Source organism: Spodoptera frugiperda, chromosome 31, assembly GCF_023101765.2.
Source record: "Spodoptera frugiperda isolate SF20-4 chromosome 31, AGI-APGP_CSIRO_Sfru_2.0, whole genome shotgun sequence".
Classification (NCBI taxonomy): Eukaryota; Metazoa; Arthropoda; class Insecta; order Lepidoptera; family Noctuidae; genus Spodoptera; species Spodoptera frugiperda.
This window is the reverse complement of record NC_064242.1, coordinates 13,383,660-13,402,926: the sequence shown is the minus strand read 5'-3', so window position 1 is coordinate 13,402,926 and position 19,267 is coordinate 13,383,660. Positions and strand designations below refer to the sequence as shown.

The window sequence follows — 19,267 nt, the reverse complement described above, 5'->3', positions numbered from 1 at the left end:
GTGGCAATTAATTCCAATTATAATTATCGAAAGCTGGCATTCTTTTGGCCTACTCCAATATATCAATGTATGTTACATTTGAAGGCCACATACTTTCGTAGGTACCTACATAGTATAAATATATGATGTTGCGTTACGTACATACATACATTTATATCTGTGGAGGTGGTGGAAAGCATAATCAGTGGTGCCACGTATAACCTCGATAGTTCTCGATTATAGTCAGTAGTCAGCAGTAAGCAACTAATTGATAAAAGTTAGGTAAAATTGAATTATGTTGGTAGATGGTTTAGGTACCTACAACAACTATAGATACAAAAACAGGTGTTTGAATGACAGATTCTAGGTATAACTGCCTACTAGGTTCATCCAATCATATTTGCACCAACCAATTAATTAAACATTACACATCTATTATTCACTAGTTAGTTATGAGTCCCATTTAATAGAAGCTAAGCTAACACACATGGGGCATAATTCTAGACTCCATGCTATTACACTGACTGCACGGGTGGCACGATGGCTGAAAAACTGGCTGCCGCGCAGCATGTAGCTGGTTCGATTCCCCCAAAAGGCCGGCAACGCACTTGTAACGCCTCTGGTGTTTTAAGCCTCTGGGCGGCGGCGATTGCTTACCATCAGGTGATACGTATGCTCGTTTAGCGGAGTGTTCCATAAAAAAAGTGAATTGTTGGAAACTTAAGTGTGGTTATACTTTGTCCAATACAAGATCCACTCGAGGTTCTATGTAATGTGCAACAAGCTCGCTGTCCTAAATCTTGATCTGTATTAAACACTGAGCTTACAAACTACTTTATAACTTGCTTAATGACTAGCCAATGAATGCTAATTAGAATCAATGAAACACCCCATATTGCCATAACAACTCACATTTATACCGAATTACTACTCAGCAGCAGGTTGCCTGGTCATTGCGCCGACCTTGAAGCTACAAATCCAGATAAATCCAGTTATAAATTCTCGAAACACAGCCTAGATAACAGGCGTGACGTATATCAGTAAATATGTTACATATTACAGTGCCTTATCATACTATATAACAATAATTAAATGATTTGTGTTTATGTACTTTCAAATTATTCTAATGCGTATTATAATGTCGTGTTATCAGTCGATCACGCAGATAATCTGTGAGCTATCAATGTTCTGTAACCTACAGTACACAACATATCAGTATATCAGATATGTTGCTGGTATCTCCAGCTATTAACCGATGCGTCAATGATATCTAGTAGAATATTTTCTTTATCTATTAATTGGTTGCTAGCTTCTGATCGCTACTGCTCCCGCCTTGGCTATTGTCAATTATCACACATATTCAATCATTAAGTGTGTTGTATTGGCACGCTTTTTTGTAGCAGTTGGCAGAGGTGCACATTATGACACGTAGCCACTGTCCAATGTACGTCAACTCATCACCATTTAACAGGAGGTGAGCCTACTGCCATATCCTGGGCACAATTCCAGACCGGGAATCGAAACCAAGACTCCTTGCCTGGCAGTCGCACTCGCAACCAGTCGACCAACGAGGCAGAGAATTGTTAAAGGTAGTTGTATAAGTAACGCCAGTAGGAAAACATATAGCTGACTCCACTTGATATATTCTCTAATCACTAATGATAATCAAAGAACTAATTAATGTGTGAGTTTAAATTAAGATCAATGGTAATGATAAATTATATTTATTTTTGCAAATAGGTTACAATGTAACACTTTTCCACGTCTAACAAGCTTTTTGATTTCCATAATTAACAATCAGAAATCAGTTGCCAACCTACTGCAGACTGCGCGACGTAGCCGTGTCCGTGTACGCTGTTCGTGATGAAGAGTCCCTCTGTGACTCGAAACTAGTAGAGCTTTTGAGCAAGCGTATGTTGTCATAACGCGCGCTTTACGCTTGTCGTAAACATTGACTTACACTCACGAATCGTTTTGTCTCAAGTAGTTTTATTAGAACAACTAAAGAATTCCACTCTTTGCCAGAGTCTAGGTCTAGAAAGTTACAGCCTGGTGTCTTCAAGGCCCGAGTGAATAGGTTGCTTATGGGCAGACGTGCTCCGTAGGCCGCACCATCACTTACCAGCAGACGAGATAGTAGCCAAACGTCGATCAGTGTTCAATATTTATTTACATTACTAGTTTCTTCCACTTCTAAAATGAGAAAAAAAACCATATGTATGTACAGGGTTAAAGGTTAAGTTGGCCTAAATCCTTTAAGACGTGATAGTTTACATCACTCCTGATTTGACCATGGGACCCCATATCCCAAACTTAACCGTTTTCAAATTATCGGCATTTTAACTTTTTTGATAAAATGATAAAATGACAATGCCAGATCCTGCCCCACTCAATTTCATAAATGTACAAGAAAAGTAAATTAATCAAAATTTATGCAATGAAAATAGGACCCTTGGTTACTTAATAATTATACTGATAAAGTTGCGGATAAAAAGTAGGAAATAAAAAGAATTTAAAAAACTCAAGGCCTATTTTCTGTTCCTATGGCGACCATCTGCGTTTCTCAGTACGTATACACGAGGAAAAAAACGAGTTATTCAATAAAAAAAAGATTTATTAATGTAACGTGTACGGATTTTAATATGAATTTGGTTTTAATACCTGTTTGTTAGTTAATTTAATTTTTTTATAATATATATTATAATGAATGCATATTCTAATTATTATTTCGTGTTTGAACGTTAGTGATTAAATGTAACGAAACGTCATTGGCGTGCGTGCGCCAGTTATGTCCAAAAAGTCATTATTTGACATTCGCTCTGTCTGTTCTGTTTACATTGTTGTTTCGTTATGACTATTAATTAAAAGTAGGATTACTAAAGGTGATATTGGTGATAACATTCCTGCCTTTCATAGCTATACACCCTATGATAGCATTGTAATAATATAAAGCACTTAATTTAATTATTTCTACCATTATAACTGCAATTAACCTAAACTGGTGCTTAACCTAAAAGTGGTATTTTTTCTTAGATTTACATAAAAACCGCAACTTCTAAAGGCTTTTAAACATGTTTTTAGTTATCACTAATAAAGCAGCAATAGAATGCTACATTTGGCATGCCTGTACAATATAGTTTTTTGGTGGGGCAAAGCTCTATAGAGATTCTGGCATTGTCATTTGAAGCTTAAATATCGATATTCTTATTACTACCTTGTAGTACTTCATCAATGTTTTGGCAAAGAATTCAAATTATTCCCTATCATGTTATACCTTATCAGAAAGCTGAAGAATTGTAGATATTTTAACGCACATTTGCAGCACAGTTGTCATAGACTTTTTTTTTAATATCTTACAAAGAAAAACAACTTATCACAAATTTATTTCTTTTTTTTAACATTCGATCGTCTGCTACGACTCAGTTGGTACAGTTATTTACAGTTTTAGTGTTTAAAATAATAAAACAACTAATCTACTACACAAAAAAGCAAAAACAAAACAAAATTTAGCCACCAAAGACAAAACAAGGGAGAAATAGCCAAAAAAATGGGAAATTTTATCAAAAAAGTTAAAATGCCGATAATTTGAAAACGGTTAAGTTTGGGATATGGGGTCCCATGGTCAAATCAATCAGGAATGATGTAAACTATCACGTCTTAAAGGATTTAGGTCGACTTAACCTTTAACCCTGTATACTATTGAATTTCGTCTCAGGTTCTTTATACATATATTTTTAAACGGATGGGTAATGAATGTCTGTAGGAGTTTGGTTTATTTATTCAACAATTTATTATATTCATCTCACATCAGCAACGTTGTTATTTCCATGTACGTACAAACGTACATTTATACGTGAAACTTAATAAATATTAACAAAAGACATTGTCTTTACAACAGCAACTATTTCATTGTGCAATGTATAGTTGAAACTTAAACTTAGGTTATAAATATTTTGTTAACTTAACATTAATTTACTTACATAATTGAACTCGCTTGTAAATTGTACTACATTGATACAACAGTTAAAATGCTACTGAATTTGTTGTTGTTAGTGGTACTTAGATTATACACCATTTGTAGATGTCACAATGGTCTAGTTTGAACTTTTTAAATTTTCAAGCTATCGACGAATTCTACAACTTTGTATATAACACATATATTTATATTATAACTTTCGTGAGACATGCTAAATTAATTATTATGTTTTTGGCTTACACACGTAATTATTTGACGCTGTAGTAGCACGACAGTCGCTAAATCGGGTGTCGTGGAATGCTGCTCATAAATATGAGGGCCTAGCATTTCTAGAAACTAGTCCAGTTCCTCGTCAAATAATAACATAAATAAGACGAAAAATATAACAATTTACGCATATATCGTTAAGACCTATATACCTATCTACATACACTATGTTATTATGCGTCGGTATTTACCTTCTTCAGGATACATTAAAAGTAAAATATCCTATTAATTGGTACACATGCAACACATTGAAAATCTTTCCTTGACCGACTTTCAGTCACAAAAGCCAATCTCAAGGAAAATTCAAAATGCGTCGTAAATCACGCGATGAGGCGACGCATGCGCATTACAATAATATTATCAATAAATATTTTACTAATCATATCATTATACCTTCTCCGGTATGAACCGGATTTTCTAATTATTAATTAACATATTTTTGTAATTACGATCAACTGTCATGTGACCTATAAGCAAAAGATAATAAATACTTAACACGTACATTGTACTACATGTAGCTCTATATCTAAGGAATGTATTAATATTAAATTGACTAAACATAACATAACAGTATACCGCTAAAGGCGCTAGTATCGATTAGAGTCTCTAATTCCCAAATTATTACGTCAATCTTTTATTTACTAAGCTCTGCGAAGGGTTTCAGACAGGACAATGACTAAGTTCGCCATTCATGTTAACCAATAACTACAAGTAAGCTTTACATATTGACAAAAATTTACAGTTACAACTGTTTTCCTAAATAACCATAATTACTATATCAGGATCATTTACACATGTACACTCTATCTATATTACTATTTACTAATACTTACACATTTATAAAGGTACTTTGACGTCACAAATAAATTAATCCGATATGTAGACATCCATTTTATATCCTAACTTACTGGACTGCTACCGCTACCTGGCTTCAGCTTACTGTGTCAAATTCTTATTATTTGCAATAACTTTTTTATCTGTCATGCAGATTTACATTATTGTACGTATATTTGGTAGATATGAAATCTATTAACTTCCCAATCACCTAAACATTACTCATCTTTGAAATGCATTGGTTTTTGTAAGATCTATCTTAAGTTATAAGCAATAAGGTGCAGGTTCCTATGCTACTGCGCAGTGGTTTTCTTCTTGTCCATGTTCTCTGCCTGCGCGACTGTGTCTGGTAGGTTGGCCTTCAAAGTCTCCGGCGTCAGCATCATCAGCAGGCCAGAGGTGCCCGCCATGATGCCAAATATTAAGTAGGGGAGCGACTCCATGTATGCCATCTGTGAAAGAAGGAGATACGAATTAGCGATTGAATAAGAATTGTACTATGAGAAATAGAATATATGAAAGAACGGGGTCTGCACTAGTGACCATCATCATAAGCCGCAACACCACCTCTGCTGAACAAAGTCTTCCCGCGGTCATAATCATGATGAAGAGTCCCTCTATGACTCGAAACTATTAGAGATTTTCTCCATTAATGCACGTGAATTAAAGGCGCCACTTTTAAAGCCTTTGCTAACAAAGGCCTCCCTTTTGCTAGTGGACACGTCATTTTAAAACCTTTACTAAAATTGGAAATTGTTGTTGTTCTAGGTATATGTGAACTTGTATATTTGTGAATGTACCCATGACACAGGAAAAAAATCCTAGCGTAGGGCAACGTTTAAAAAAATAATAATCTGAAAATGTTTTATTAACAATTAAAATATTTTTTAGTACTGACCAGCAGCGGTGTCTGTGGCGCGACGAGGGCTCCGATCCTGCCGGCCATGGAGCAGGCGCCGAGCAGGCGGTGCCGCGCCTGCGTGGGGAACAGCTCGCCCGTGTAGATGTAGATGCTGCTGAACGCCATGCTGATGCACAGCTTGCCCAGCAGGTTCAACGTCGTCTGCAGCCACGGTATCGCTGTAATCAAACATGTTTAGTCTTATTTGGCTGTTAAACACACAGTGCTTAAGCATTATAAAACGGACCAATAATAAGATATATAACTAAGTACACGCTAACGTTTTCAATAAATAACTTACATTCTGGTACGAAAGGCATCGCTATCAACGATATCCCACAGATGATGAACGCGGTCATGGTGGAGCTCTTCCTGCCGAACCTGTCGAGCGTGAGCACGCTGAGGCAGTAGCCGGGGATCTCCACGAGCGACGTCAGGATGTAGTTGACGTAGCTGTTGCCCACCAGCGACACCGAGTTGATGGACAGCCCGTAGTACACGAACGTCAGCGTGATCCACCAGAACGAGCACACCGTCAGGCGGAACATCAGCGTCTTGGACTTCACCACCTGATGCAGGATACCGCGCTTGTCTACTGGCTCCTCTGGTTCATCCGACTGGGTGGGTTTCTTTTGGTCCGGTTCTTCTGTCAGTGATCTAATAGTCTCAGGAGACAACTTCCTTCGGTTCATCTTGGCAGCTTTGAAAATAATTCTCGCAGCTTCCTTGTTCCGTCCCTTGCTAACCAGCCAGCGCACGCTCTCCTCAATGAGCCAGTAGTAGGAGATGAACATTATTGACGGCGCATAGATGACGAGGGTGTAGGTCCTCCAGTAGGGCACCAGCCAGGACACGCCGGCCGTCACCACCTGCCCCAGCGCGAACGTGCTGGAGATTAAGTTGCCTCCCAGTACACGCTTGTCCAGGCCCACCATCTCCAGGGCTGTAACAGATTTTGTTATATGTTTTAGCTGTTAATCTTTCAATTTCATAACTTTGCCTTATGAAATATTGAGGTTCTACAAATACATTACTGTGTACACAACAAGCGGGTATAATGAGTCACCTAAAATGAATGCGGTGCTGTAGACGCCGCCGCCGACGAAGGCCTCCAGGAACTCGAAGCAGATGTACATGACGTACGAGTTGGAGAACGCTCGGATGACGCCCATGATTGCTGGAGACACCGCCGTCATCACCAGCGCCGTGCGCCGGCCGTAGCTGGGGATCAAAATATTGTTCCAGTTATCCAGTAAACGTTGCTGTTCAGTCAATCAAATCGATTCTAGAAGATGCTGACATTTTTTCACTTGCTTTTGTAAAGAACTAGTGTTTATAATTCTCGATGAACAAGAAATTGTATGTCTAACACCTAGGTAGCTTCCTAGATGTATATAAGCCCTGCAACTGAATTGGCTCGTACAAAGCTTTCGTTCGCGTAACTTTCGTTTAGTGATATAATTGTAGGAATAAGAGGACAATTTTCATACATGTAAATTTTTCAAGAGGTGGTAACAATACCAGATTAAATTTGACTCACGCATCAGATATGTAGGAGGTGACGGGTAGCGAGGCGAACACACCAGCCACGTGGATGGTGCCCACCAGCGTACGGAGCCACTCCTGACAGGCCAAGTCGAACTGAAACACATTAACAAAGTAGCTTAGATAACTTGCACTGAAGTTCTATCTTAGAACATGAAATGATGGTCTCGGTGATGTTTTTTTGCATTTTTTTGTAATATAAGTTAATCTCCACGGACTCGAGTCCGTGTCCTTGTTATTCAATTTGCTATTTGCTATGTCTCGGTGATGTTACATTACGTCACGGTATTCTATGCTAATTTTTATACTGCTTTTGATGATATGCTACGTTTCGCTGTCCTATGATCTTTGATATACCTTTGCTTTGCATAGTCACGTTACTAATGACCAAAAATAATGCTACTACTACTCAACCACTCCATTGGCTCAGCGACCTGAAATGTATCTTGGTCTCCGATACGAGACAGATTTCTATATACAAGTAATGTTAAAAATCGATCTTTATCAAAATATTTTGGATTGTGTTTGATAATGTAGTGTTTCTAATAAAAAGCTATAGATTGTAAATATTGGAATGATAAAATAATGTAAATTATTAGCCCACAGTAAAACATCAAGTGGCGAGGCCGCCGAATTGCGAGCAGATAAAATCATTGTTATCTTTGTTCTATTATTTTATTGTAATATATTAATCTAATAAAGTACCACTTCAATAATATGTAATCAGAAAGCAGTCTGTAACTAAATCTTTTAAGCAGATACACTAATTCCAGTCTGAAGACTCTCCAGGTGAATACTACTTATACAAAGTGGCACGTGTCCACTACTTGTATTGCTGAAGATTATTTAGTAACATAAGTATAACATGGGGCTAATAACATAACTGGGGAAATGTAGGGAACCTCCATTTACTCGTTCGAGAAAAAAAAGTGATATTTTTAATTCAATACCAAACATTTCATCTAATCTCTCAGTCACTATACTCTCTAGATACTGACCCAGTAAACAAAACATGATGTACCCGGCGTACAGACTTATATAATGTAACTTGAAAAGAGCATTTCATAAGTGTGGACGCAATGCAGGCGAACATAGCTCATTCTGTCGAGAACACACGTTCCGCAGTATAACACACACAAATGGTCGCAAGGCGTCCATACTATGGGCTCCGGCTCAAAGCGGGAGAAGAAACAGGGTGGTTTTTAGTCAGTAAGAGTAAGTAACACTCCCTCTCGCCTCACTCAAGGCTGGAGAAGCGATTGGATGATTTTCCTCCCTCAAAAAAAAAGGCGTCATACTATGGGAATTTTACATTACGAAAGCCAGTACCTGGCTTTAGTGTGTCAGACTCACCTCGGGTACAATAGTATTCTGGTTCTCATAGACCCAAGCCTGGCACCGCTTGGTCTCGTTGGCGCTGAAGCTGGAGGGCGCGCACTCCTCGCCCAGCGGCAGCAGGCGCTCGCAGCGCGCCCCAGCGTCGGGCAGTGCGAACGTGCCCCAGTTGCCCGCCTCGAACTGCGGCGGTGACGCCTCGCATTCCGGCACTTTGCATCTGAAACACATCGAGGGGAACGTTAGACATATACATCAATAAGTAATTTTATACAACATGACGAGTTTAAGGAAGTATGTACTGTTCACAAGTCTTAATATAAGTGGTATTGCTGATAATTTTCGGAAACTTCAATAATAATTTCCCTCAAAAATGAGAGTCAAAATCTCTCTCTATCCACTATCTCTGCTTGCGCTTGCGACCATTCAACTATATGCAAAGGGTATTAGAGAGCGTAAATTAATGGGAGTTGACTAATTCCTATTGAGGATTTCTTTTTGCATTAGAAAAAACTGCAAACTACTGTTACAACCACTGCGCTAGCGGGTTTAGTATTTCAATGTAAACAGTCTCAATTACTGACCTGACGTACTAAGGCAAGGATGCATAATTTTACAAGACTTCCACGCTGGCCGAGTGGCCGCTATAGGCTCACTCCGTATTACATAGGCAATGTAACAAATTGTGTATAGTGGGTACCTATACATGGTACAGTGGTATGGCCATAATGTGCACCTATGCCTACCCCTTCAGGTATAAAAGGCGTGACGATATAATAATATGTATTGTTATGTATGCTAATAAGTGGTTATGTATTTTCCCATAACACAATAGATTGCGAGATATTGTATACCTAGACATCCTCGTCCCACCAGTTTCAAATACCTAATTACCTATGTTATCTCAGTTGTTCATTAGTGTAACTAAAAAATACCAGATTTTGATTTGATTACAACTATTTAGATATGATTTAAGATAAGTGTGCGGTAGCGTGATTAACACTATATGTATGTGTGTATAGTGCGACGCTGCCACCGACTGGGCAAACACGGGGGATGATTACAATCTCACATTTATATTTATATAATTACTTATTACTGTTTGAATAAAATGTTAAAGATTTCACATTGGAAGCAAGAATGTTACAGTTAAGGAGATTGTTTAGGTAGGTACGGCATATAGTATATAGGTACCTAGTATAGACTAATAAATAAAATGTTTAACATCAGTGGATTTTCAACTTTACCTTTACGAAATAAAGTCGAAATTTAATTGACGGAATGGTTGACGTGCTGTTTACCTACTTTTATAATATAATTATTAACAAATGCACAAATAACGATGTGAAAGGGAAAAAATTAAATATTTTGTTGATTGCTAGGTTACTAATTATTTATATACTTCATCAGTCGCCCGTCATCATATATTTGATATCGTATAACTAGAACAACAGCCAACAGTCCTGCCACACAAGGATACTCCGCGGCCCACGTGCCAAAGTCGGGAAAACAGATTAGTGAACAATAGACCCATTAACTGAATATATTGATACTTCAATGTCTCGTGCTCATTGTACATTTGTACGAGTAGATTGTCGTTTACTTTGTATTCAATTAAATGTACAGTGATTGTAAGTAATTCTTAAAGTGCTGTAATAGACGGGATCTATACTTCTAAAAGATATTATATTTTTGACTGCACGGTTGGCGCGGTGGCTTGGCAACTGGCTGCCGTGCAATGTGTAGCGGGTTCGAATCCCGCACGGAGCAACTCTTTGTGTGATCCACAAATTATTGTTTCGGGTTTGGGTGTCATGTGTATGTGAAATTGTATGTTCCCACGACACAGGAGAAAATGTTATTGTGGGACAACATTAAAAAAGCCTAAGTAGTAGATATGGACTAACAATTCATACTTTTCATGACACACAACGCAGCGACACTCCCTGTAGCCAGCGCGTCAAACAGTTACGTAAGTAAGCCGAAAAACATAATAATTAAAAACATTTTAAGCTAAAGAATATTATTACCTAATTACTTATGCCTATCATATTATTATTTCAATATAGTAATTATCAGCACTAAATAGTACAATGTCATTATGAAACAGCTGATCTTGAAACGAAGTACATTACACTTAACCCAAATTAATAATCAATTTCACAATGAGTATCACTGGTCTAGCTACCTGTGTGCAGTTATCAGTTATTGCTCTAGAAGACAAATCAATATATTGGTGTGTCTACATTATATTGATAATATACGTAGGTATGTATACATATCAGTATTTTCTTTTTTTTGAGTTTTAGGGATCATTCAAACATTCCATTTTTATATAAAAAAAAACTTAAAAAAAGAAAATAGGTAACCGACTTCACTGAATAAAATCGGTCAAATCGGCAGGTGATAAAAAACCAGGCGGTATACCAATGTTTATAATATTGTCGATAAAACTAAAGTAGCTGCCGAGAAGACAATACAAAATTATAATTAAAGTGAAGATATCTGCACTTTATTATCTAAGAGCTGCGGACTGTCTAGCGGGTTATCGGGGCTCCGGCTCGAAAAAGAGGAGTAATATCGGGGTGGTTTTAAGTTAGTAAGAGCCTAACACTCGCTCTCGTCTCAACCAAGGCGGGTAACGTCATTAGATGTTTCGCCGCAAAAAAGCAGTGTTATCTAACTACTTCTCTTGTAAATGGATATAGAGTGACCAAGACCTTAGGATTGGCGAATGACGAAGGCATAGCATCTATCTACAAACTTATTTCTTCCTTCCTTCCTAGAATCAATATTGATTCTGAGAATCCACAATTTCATTGCGCATGCGCACATATATACGTACCTATGAGTATAGCGATTTTATCAGTTAAGGGTCATTTTTACGAATTTTCTGTTCCGTTTCATTTGCATAATAAATCACTCGCACATCGACCGGAATATTCCTGTCGATAATTGAGCTTAATCCAAGATAATGTACAATCAGTCATTATCAAATCATTTTGATTTGCCACGGAATTGTACGCACATTAAAAGTAATCTAACATATTCAATTTTATTAATACGTAGTTGTGTAGAAGGGATAGATGAAAGCAGATTTACAAAATAAATATATAAGACGGATATGAATGGGGTCGTCGGTAGAAGGCACCCTAGACGAACAGGTAGCTTGGCGATATATAAAGAAGGGCGAAATTAAAAGTACCTTTAACCAACAGGCATGCATGAAAAGACTGCCGACTATTGATAAAGCAAAAGAGGTGTGTAAGAATCGTAGCAATTTGCGTTCCATTGTCTCCGCCTACCCCTATGGGAGACAGGCGTGAGGATATGTATGTATGTATGCATGCAGTTGTAAATGCGGTCATCTGTTATTACATATGAGAGAAATTGAAAGCTCGAAAATTTCATTTGTCTCGTGCCCGATAGGGTCAATAACATAATACCTACATATATCAGGTTTGCTATCTATCAGATACTGGTAAGTAACAAATTGAACACAATAAAGGCCTTATAAAGTATCAGATATTAGTCTAATCGTAGCGATACGTGGTTAAATTCTTGTCAAAATATTATGAGATTATTTGTCCACATATAAATATCTATAGGATATATACACATTTTGCTAAGATAAGTACTAGACAGGTGTATGATGTATGTAAATATGTATTTACATAACTAGTGGTCACTAAATATAGTCATAAGGAACTGGTGACCTGGGGCCTCAGTCTGCTATTACAATTGTGTCACAATGGCCAATCATTGAGCAGTGCAAAAGGGCTCCATCCCTTTTATATACAACCTACATAGCTCCGTCCCTCTTGCACTGCTCAGTGATCGACCATTCTGACACAATTGCAATAGCAGACTAAGGCCCCTGGTTAGTGGCCACATCTCGGCCAGGAGCACATTACACGCGTACCAGGAGACCAGCAGACGGCAGGATGCGCTCGTTAGACACGACGCTACAAGATACGCGCGCTTTATTAGCACTTAGACGAGTTCGGAAGTACACTGATTGTCATAAACATTGGTCTTGGAGCCGAACATGCATGCTTTGCTTGCTGCTCAACATTTGGTCGTCCATAAAAGTGAGCTGCGGACTGCCTAAAGGGCTTCTCGGGGCTCCGGCTCAAAACGCAGAAGTAGGAACGAGGTAGTTTTTAGTTAATAAAAGTCTGACGTTCCCTCTCGCCTCACTCAAGGCGAGCGAAGTAATTGGACGATAACTTCCCACCCCCTCCTTCCTCCTTAAAAAAGCGCCTCCCATAGACACTAGTAGCACCGAGTTACAAGTGCGTTGCCAGCATTTTTGGGCCTGGAGATGTAATTAGACGGTATTCCCCCTCAAAAAAACAGTTCACGAAAGTGCATAAAACTATAAACCTTTCTACATTACATCACACATTCGATAACCATCACCTTTACCTACAAAAAAGACAATAAAATACATTGTCAGCTGAAGATTCCATCCAACCCTCCATAGGTAATGATTGTAGATAGCACACAGACTGTCAGAAGTACATAGTAGCTGCACAAACATTGATGTTACGCAATGCTTACATATTAGCTACTAGAGGCATCAACTCCTGGATTAGAAGGCACTCCACCGACACACAATATTGGGCAGATGCGCAATATGGAGGGAAGTAATCAGACGCGTGTTCATTACACTGGTGCCAAGATTATGGCAGCGAGGCTCATTACGTGCTGGCGATGCGTGCACGACACTGTATCGGTGATTTAGCCGGCGTGCTCCAGACTCGCTGTGCACGTGAGCTCAAGTGCGCATGAACTGCCGGTCGATTTAGGAGACAAATTATTCCAGTATCTACGTTCTTACAAGTTATTTTCTCATTATTTCTTAATCAACTGATAACAATATGTACGATTATGATTGTATTTTAGATTTAACGTACAAGATGTCCTTTTACAAATATGACCTATACTGAGGTGCTTTTAGTATGACATTAGTTGCTGAGTAAATGTAGCTCAAGACTGTTCTGCGTATTTTAATGACAAACACGATAATAAAATGCTAATATGAGTTGGTAAAGTGGAAACAACAGGTTACGTCTTTAAGGATCTATTACGTAAAGTAAACAACACATGTGTTAAGGTTGGGTAATTTGGCGTATCCTTAGGTAATAGGTCAATGGAACAATGTTCCCGAGACCGTCCTGCGGTGTCTGCGACGTAAACTAGTACATTAAATAGGACACCTTGCACAGGAAGGTCAATTTAATATCATTAAGCTGATCCACATTATTTAAACTGCTATCCTTACTACAATTTACTCTCATAACAACCAAGTATCTCTTCGAAGCATGACCGGATTGCAACACTCAGATAGAAAAACGATGCCTTTGAGTCGTTCATAAGTTTTTGCTCAGCTTGCTTGCAAAAACAATAAAAAAAATCGTGTAATGGTTTGCAAACAGATCTATGGATAAAATCTCGTTTGGATCTTCCTTATTCCAACAATACCACATTTTTCACCTTTACCAGTCTGACCCAGTAGCCACTTAGCCAGGCGAGGCAGTCATGTCAGTACCTTGACTTCGATTTTCCTTAAGTCGAGTTTGACATTCGTATAAAAATAAACAACTGACAGTTGTATTTACTTCTATGTTGCAGTACAAGTAGAGGAAAACGGGTAGGTACTGGTAGGTCAGTGCGGTCGTAAACGTCTCGTGGACGATATAAGACAGTGTTCGTGATGACCAAGGTGTGCTGCCTTCTACATTGTAGGAGCCATCTTTTAGTCAAAGGATCCACTATCTATCTGACTATCTGATCATCATGGTGTCATGATCGTCCCACTGCAGGACAAAGGCCTAATTGAGATCGAAAATCTAATCTGTTGTTACCATGTTACCTATAAAAAACTATTTTAAATTGGTGCAGCATTTTTGCCATAAACATCACGTTAATTTTTCCTCCAATCTTTTTGTGTGTTGTAAAAGTAATTATTGACATCAGTGATAGCAAGACCTAGGCATTGACAGTTATAAAGGTCATAACGATTTATATAATCGATCATAATTACACGGGTAGATTTACTTCATTATTTCCTATTATCTAGAAGTTACTTCATAAAGTATTTTACGATACTTTACTCCGAGTAGATGTAATAACTGCGAAAGTTTCCACGAGTAATCTGTAACTAGGTGCTGGTGAATTAATTGATGGTCGATGGTTGCGATTACTTCCTAAATGTACCTAACTTTATTGACTCGTTAAAGTACAACTCTGCAGAGAAATACGACTCCACAGAATGCAATCAATTAGGTAATTTCTCTTCAGATCAGTTCCTGAGGTAACTCTCACTACCCGGAGCTGCAGATTACCTAGCGGGTTTATCGGGGCTCCTGCTTAAAAAGGAAGAGTAAGAACAGGGTGCTTTTTAGTCAGTTGGAGTCTGACACTCCTCGCCTTGCCCAAGGCGGGAGAAGTCATTGAATGCTTTTCCCCTTCTAAAAAAGGCAACCATTTCACAGAGAAATAGCAGAACATTATACATGGTAATTTAAACTTATTAACGTCGTCTCTAGAATTCATGAGCCTATTATTATTATTAGCGAAATTAACAATATCTAATCTGATTGCTCTGAATATTAATAAAATTACAGTATGCCTGAACACGGAACTTGGATATAAATCCTTCGTTACGATATAAAATCCAACACACTCGATTTCGTTGATTATAATAATTAATTTCTAATGGCAATTCCGAGAAAATCTTTAATTATTATTAATCTGATAATCTGTAATTATTTCTTGATAACTAGTATTAGCCCTAGTTGCAATGTTTTTACGAATGTATTATTGGGTCAGTGCTCAACATAATCTGAAGTCGACAAGAAGTATTTCAGTCAATTAGAGAAGCAATCTCAGTGTCGACTGGTGGTCGCTGGCCAGTGGGCACTGACGCAGAACATCCTCAGTAGCAACTGAGCCGTGAAGATAAAAGATCAGTTGCTCGTTCACCCGCTACGGAAGACGACATTCTTCCTCGTGATAACAATTGGAATTAGGAAAGAAAAGAACTAATATAAAAAAATCTATCCGTCTGTAAATACACCTATGTTAGTATACCATTCCGGACCAAACTTCGGAACGGCTGAACCGATTCTAATGACACTTGTATAAAAAAATCATATAAGAAGCGTCAATAGTTTTTACCGCAGTTGTAACCATTTGTGGTATTTCTAATAGCTACAGGGTAATTTATAAAACCACTGCAATGGTACAATCACGAGGCCACGAGGCATGGGTACTGTCACTGTCTTTAAAACAAATAAACATAAATTGTTTACGATGATAATGGTTACTCGATAAAACACAATGTTAGGTTAGAGAGCAATACAATTGTACCTACCTAACTATCGAGTTTACTTAGTCGTCAGTACCCTTAGTATGAGTTTAAATAAATCGAAATAAGAGCGCGTTCGGCGCTCTGATTGGCCGTCTTGATTTAACCAACCAATCAGAGCGCCGAACGCGCTCTCGTTTCGATTTCGTTAAACGTAAAACAAACTTGTACTAAGCCCTCAGGTACTCTACTTATTAGATACAATTCACATAAAGTTTGTTGAAAGGTTTTTATAGGAGAAACATTGTTACAACCATCGTACAGGATAAGGAAAAACGCACATCAAGTTAACCTTATCTGAGAAAACCGTTTTTAACGTTATTACAAATAGATAAAGTCGATTTTTGTAAAGAAATTAGTAAATTTGACCTACTACATAATATAACATACCTATTATTATGTATAGTTTCATGTTCCCGTGTTTCTGTAGTTTATTTACACTATGTACCCAAAGTAACTGTTCAGAATAGAAAAGACTGCATGCTAGCTACTTCCGACCTTTCCTTACATTTATAAGGTTTCAATTCCAATAAACAATTATCATTCATCAGCAGTAAATCTTAAGAAGATGACACAATAATCGACCTTGTGATCACCAAGCACTGTCCTACACTTCTTCCGCACTATCTGATTTCCTTCCTCCTTCTACTCATTTGAATTATGTATGTAAATACATATTTAGTAGGTATAGCATAACTAATTAGCAAACTGGTCAAAATCTAAATTTAGGTAATGTTTGTTATTACATTGATATGGCGATTACAATCTTGTTCCTATGTTTTTGTTTTTCGATAGGGTCCAAAACGAGCTAACGCCTAACCTGATTGCAAGCTATCAGCACCTCCAGAGCTGCGGACTACCTACCGGGTTCATCAGGGCTCCGGCTCGAAAAGCAAGAGTAGGAACGGGGTGGGTTTTAGTCAATAAGAGTCTGTCACCCCCTCTCGCCTCGTCTAGAGGAGAGAAGTCATTCGATGACTTTCTATCAGCACTTCCCATGGACACTAACAACACCAAAAGAGTTACAAGTGCGTTGCCAGCATTTTTGAACCACAATTTATAAGGACGAGTCGAAGATAAAATGCATCAAAGATAAAATGTTTTAACTTTTGACTCATTTTAATGAGAAGGTTTTTATAATTTGATCCTTATAAACACTAAACCTAGTTGTAAACATACCTCTACTAGACCTCGTAATGCCATTCACACGTCATACAAATTTAAACGCAATGTCAGTGACATTTAGGATGATATTACAACGGCAAGGACTTTGCAGATAAATAAGTTCCGTAACTGATAACGTTTAAGTTTAGGAAATGATTTATAAATAGGCATAATAAATTAATGAGACCACTACCATTACGGGCAATTGTGGGCTAATTGTTAATTACTATCGATACCAAAGATAATTATGTACTTAGTATTTTATTTAAATAACTTGACTTTGATTGCACGGTTGGTGAGGTTGGCTGGGTAACTGGCACTGGGTCTACCTGTATATTTGCTTACTAGACAACGTTACGTTATAGTGGTTGATGATTACTATCAGTATCAGGGTGCTTTTAGTGAAGATTTAATATCACACAACACATATTTTTTTCCAAAAGCTAAGTGCCTTTGATTGTTCATGTTATTACTGCTAAAATGCTGATACTAGAAACTAGATGTAAAATGTTCTAAAACTCTGCTAATAGGTAATACATCAATCATTTCGATGTGTGTACACGCAATTAAGATCTCTATCTGATAACTATTAATTCTCAAATTCCTGTAAAGGAAGTAATTCAACCGATGCAGGCAGTATTATCAAAATTTAAGAATTTAATACAGTTAAATGGTCATAAGCAGCATTACTTAGGTAAAGGTTCTAACTTCAACCTAAAGGCCAATCACACGATTGTTGGATCTTTTTATATAGCATTGCTTATTGGTTCGTTATTTTTTGTATTCACTCCAATCAGCGTTCTATAGAAAAAAATAACCAAAGTATACATATTAAGTATACATAGGTATTATGTTATCATTGTACCTATTGAATTAAAATTATTCGCACAAAATATTTGACCCTGGTCAATATCACATTAAAATCAGTATGTCGTCATAATTATATCTTGCATTATGATACACAAATAGGTAGCTATTATCGTAATAATTATTGCGAAAGATTTCATACTTAAATGACTTTTGGCAATGTTAACTTAAGTAAGTAATTAGCTACATCTTATTGCATTAGCTTTAAACAACGACTTGTGTACTCCAAAGAAATGTTGTTCAAACCCTACCTATATCTGTCTGGCTATTTGATGCACGAAACTGTCACCAATTCTAAATTAAGTACCTAGAGTGAAAACTGCAAATAACTTGTTATCAATGAAATAAGCCAACGTATTAAATAATTTTATTTGCCTTAGGTCAATGATCGCACTTTGGAAAACAACGAAATATCCTTAATCAAGCACCTACTTTCGCTATCACTCTGTGTCTCAATATTAGTAACCGCCTCTACAGTTACAACCGAATGAATGAATGCATACCTGTAGGGAACATCGCCTGCGGCAAAGATGTACTGGGCGTTGTAGACAGCGCTCGTCAGGATGACGACGAGGATGAAGCAGTAGTTCCTGATCTGGTAGCGGCCGAACTGGCCGAGCTCCAGCAGTATGGCGTCCAGGTCCACGGTCCCGGCCATCGCAGTGGTTGGGTGGAGTCACGAGAAGACGACACTCGTCTGCCAGCGCCAGCGGGTGTGTGCGAGTGGCGAGCGGCACTGGCGGCAGGTATCGCGCGGCCACTGCCTCGGTCAGCAGGTAGCCGAGTCGCTGCACTCACGCGACGCTATCGCCGCCGCTTATCAACACGTCGAGTCTAATAATCTCCTGCCGAGACGTCACCACCGAACGTAACGCGAGGTTACATCCATCCTTCGCTTGTTATACACGCACTTACCATTGAGCTGTCGGCAATACAACACACGATTCCATATCTCTGACGATACACGTGCGCGTGCTGGGTCATATCTCGTTAGTATACTATTGTAAATACTTCAGTAAATAAT

At 38.1% G+C, this 19,267-nt stretch overlaps 1 protein-coding gene across 1 annotated transcript; it reads right to left on the bottom strand.

Annotated features, from left to right (window-relative positions):
• Positions 1-4,313: 4,313 nt before the first annotated feature.
• Positions 4,314-19,077, bottom strand: LOC118282152 (organic cation transporter protein). Its single transcript, XM_035603085.2, has 7 exons — positions 18,747-19,077; positions 8,856-9,057; positions 7,498-7,598; positions 7,024-7,178; positions 6,259-6,900; positions 5,955-6,136; positions 4,314-5,508 (listed from the first exon to the last, which is right to left on the bottom strand). Exons 1-7 carry the CDS (start codon positions 18,899-18,901, stop codon positions 5,350-5,352), a joined length of 1,596 nt encoding a protein of 531 aa, XP_035458978.2. The 5' UTR covers positions 18,902-19,077; the 3' UTR covers positions 4,314-5,349.
• Between the last annotated feature and the right edge of the window lie 190 nt (positions 19,078-19,267).

Coding starts and splice junctions, on each gene's coding strand:
- LOC118282152 (XM_035603085.2), bottom strand. CDS start 18,901: ATGGCCGGGACCGTGGACCTGGACGCCATACTGCTGGAGCTCGGCCAG. Junction 6,137..6,258: donor GATGCCTTTCGTACCAGAAT/GTAAGTTATTTA, acceptor GTTTGATTACAG/CGATACCGTGGCTGCAGACG. Junction 5,509..5,954: donor CGCCACAGACACCGCTGCTG/GTCAGTACTAAA, acceptor CTTCTTTCACAG/ATGGCATACATGGAGTCGCT.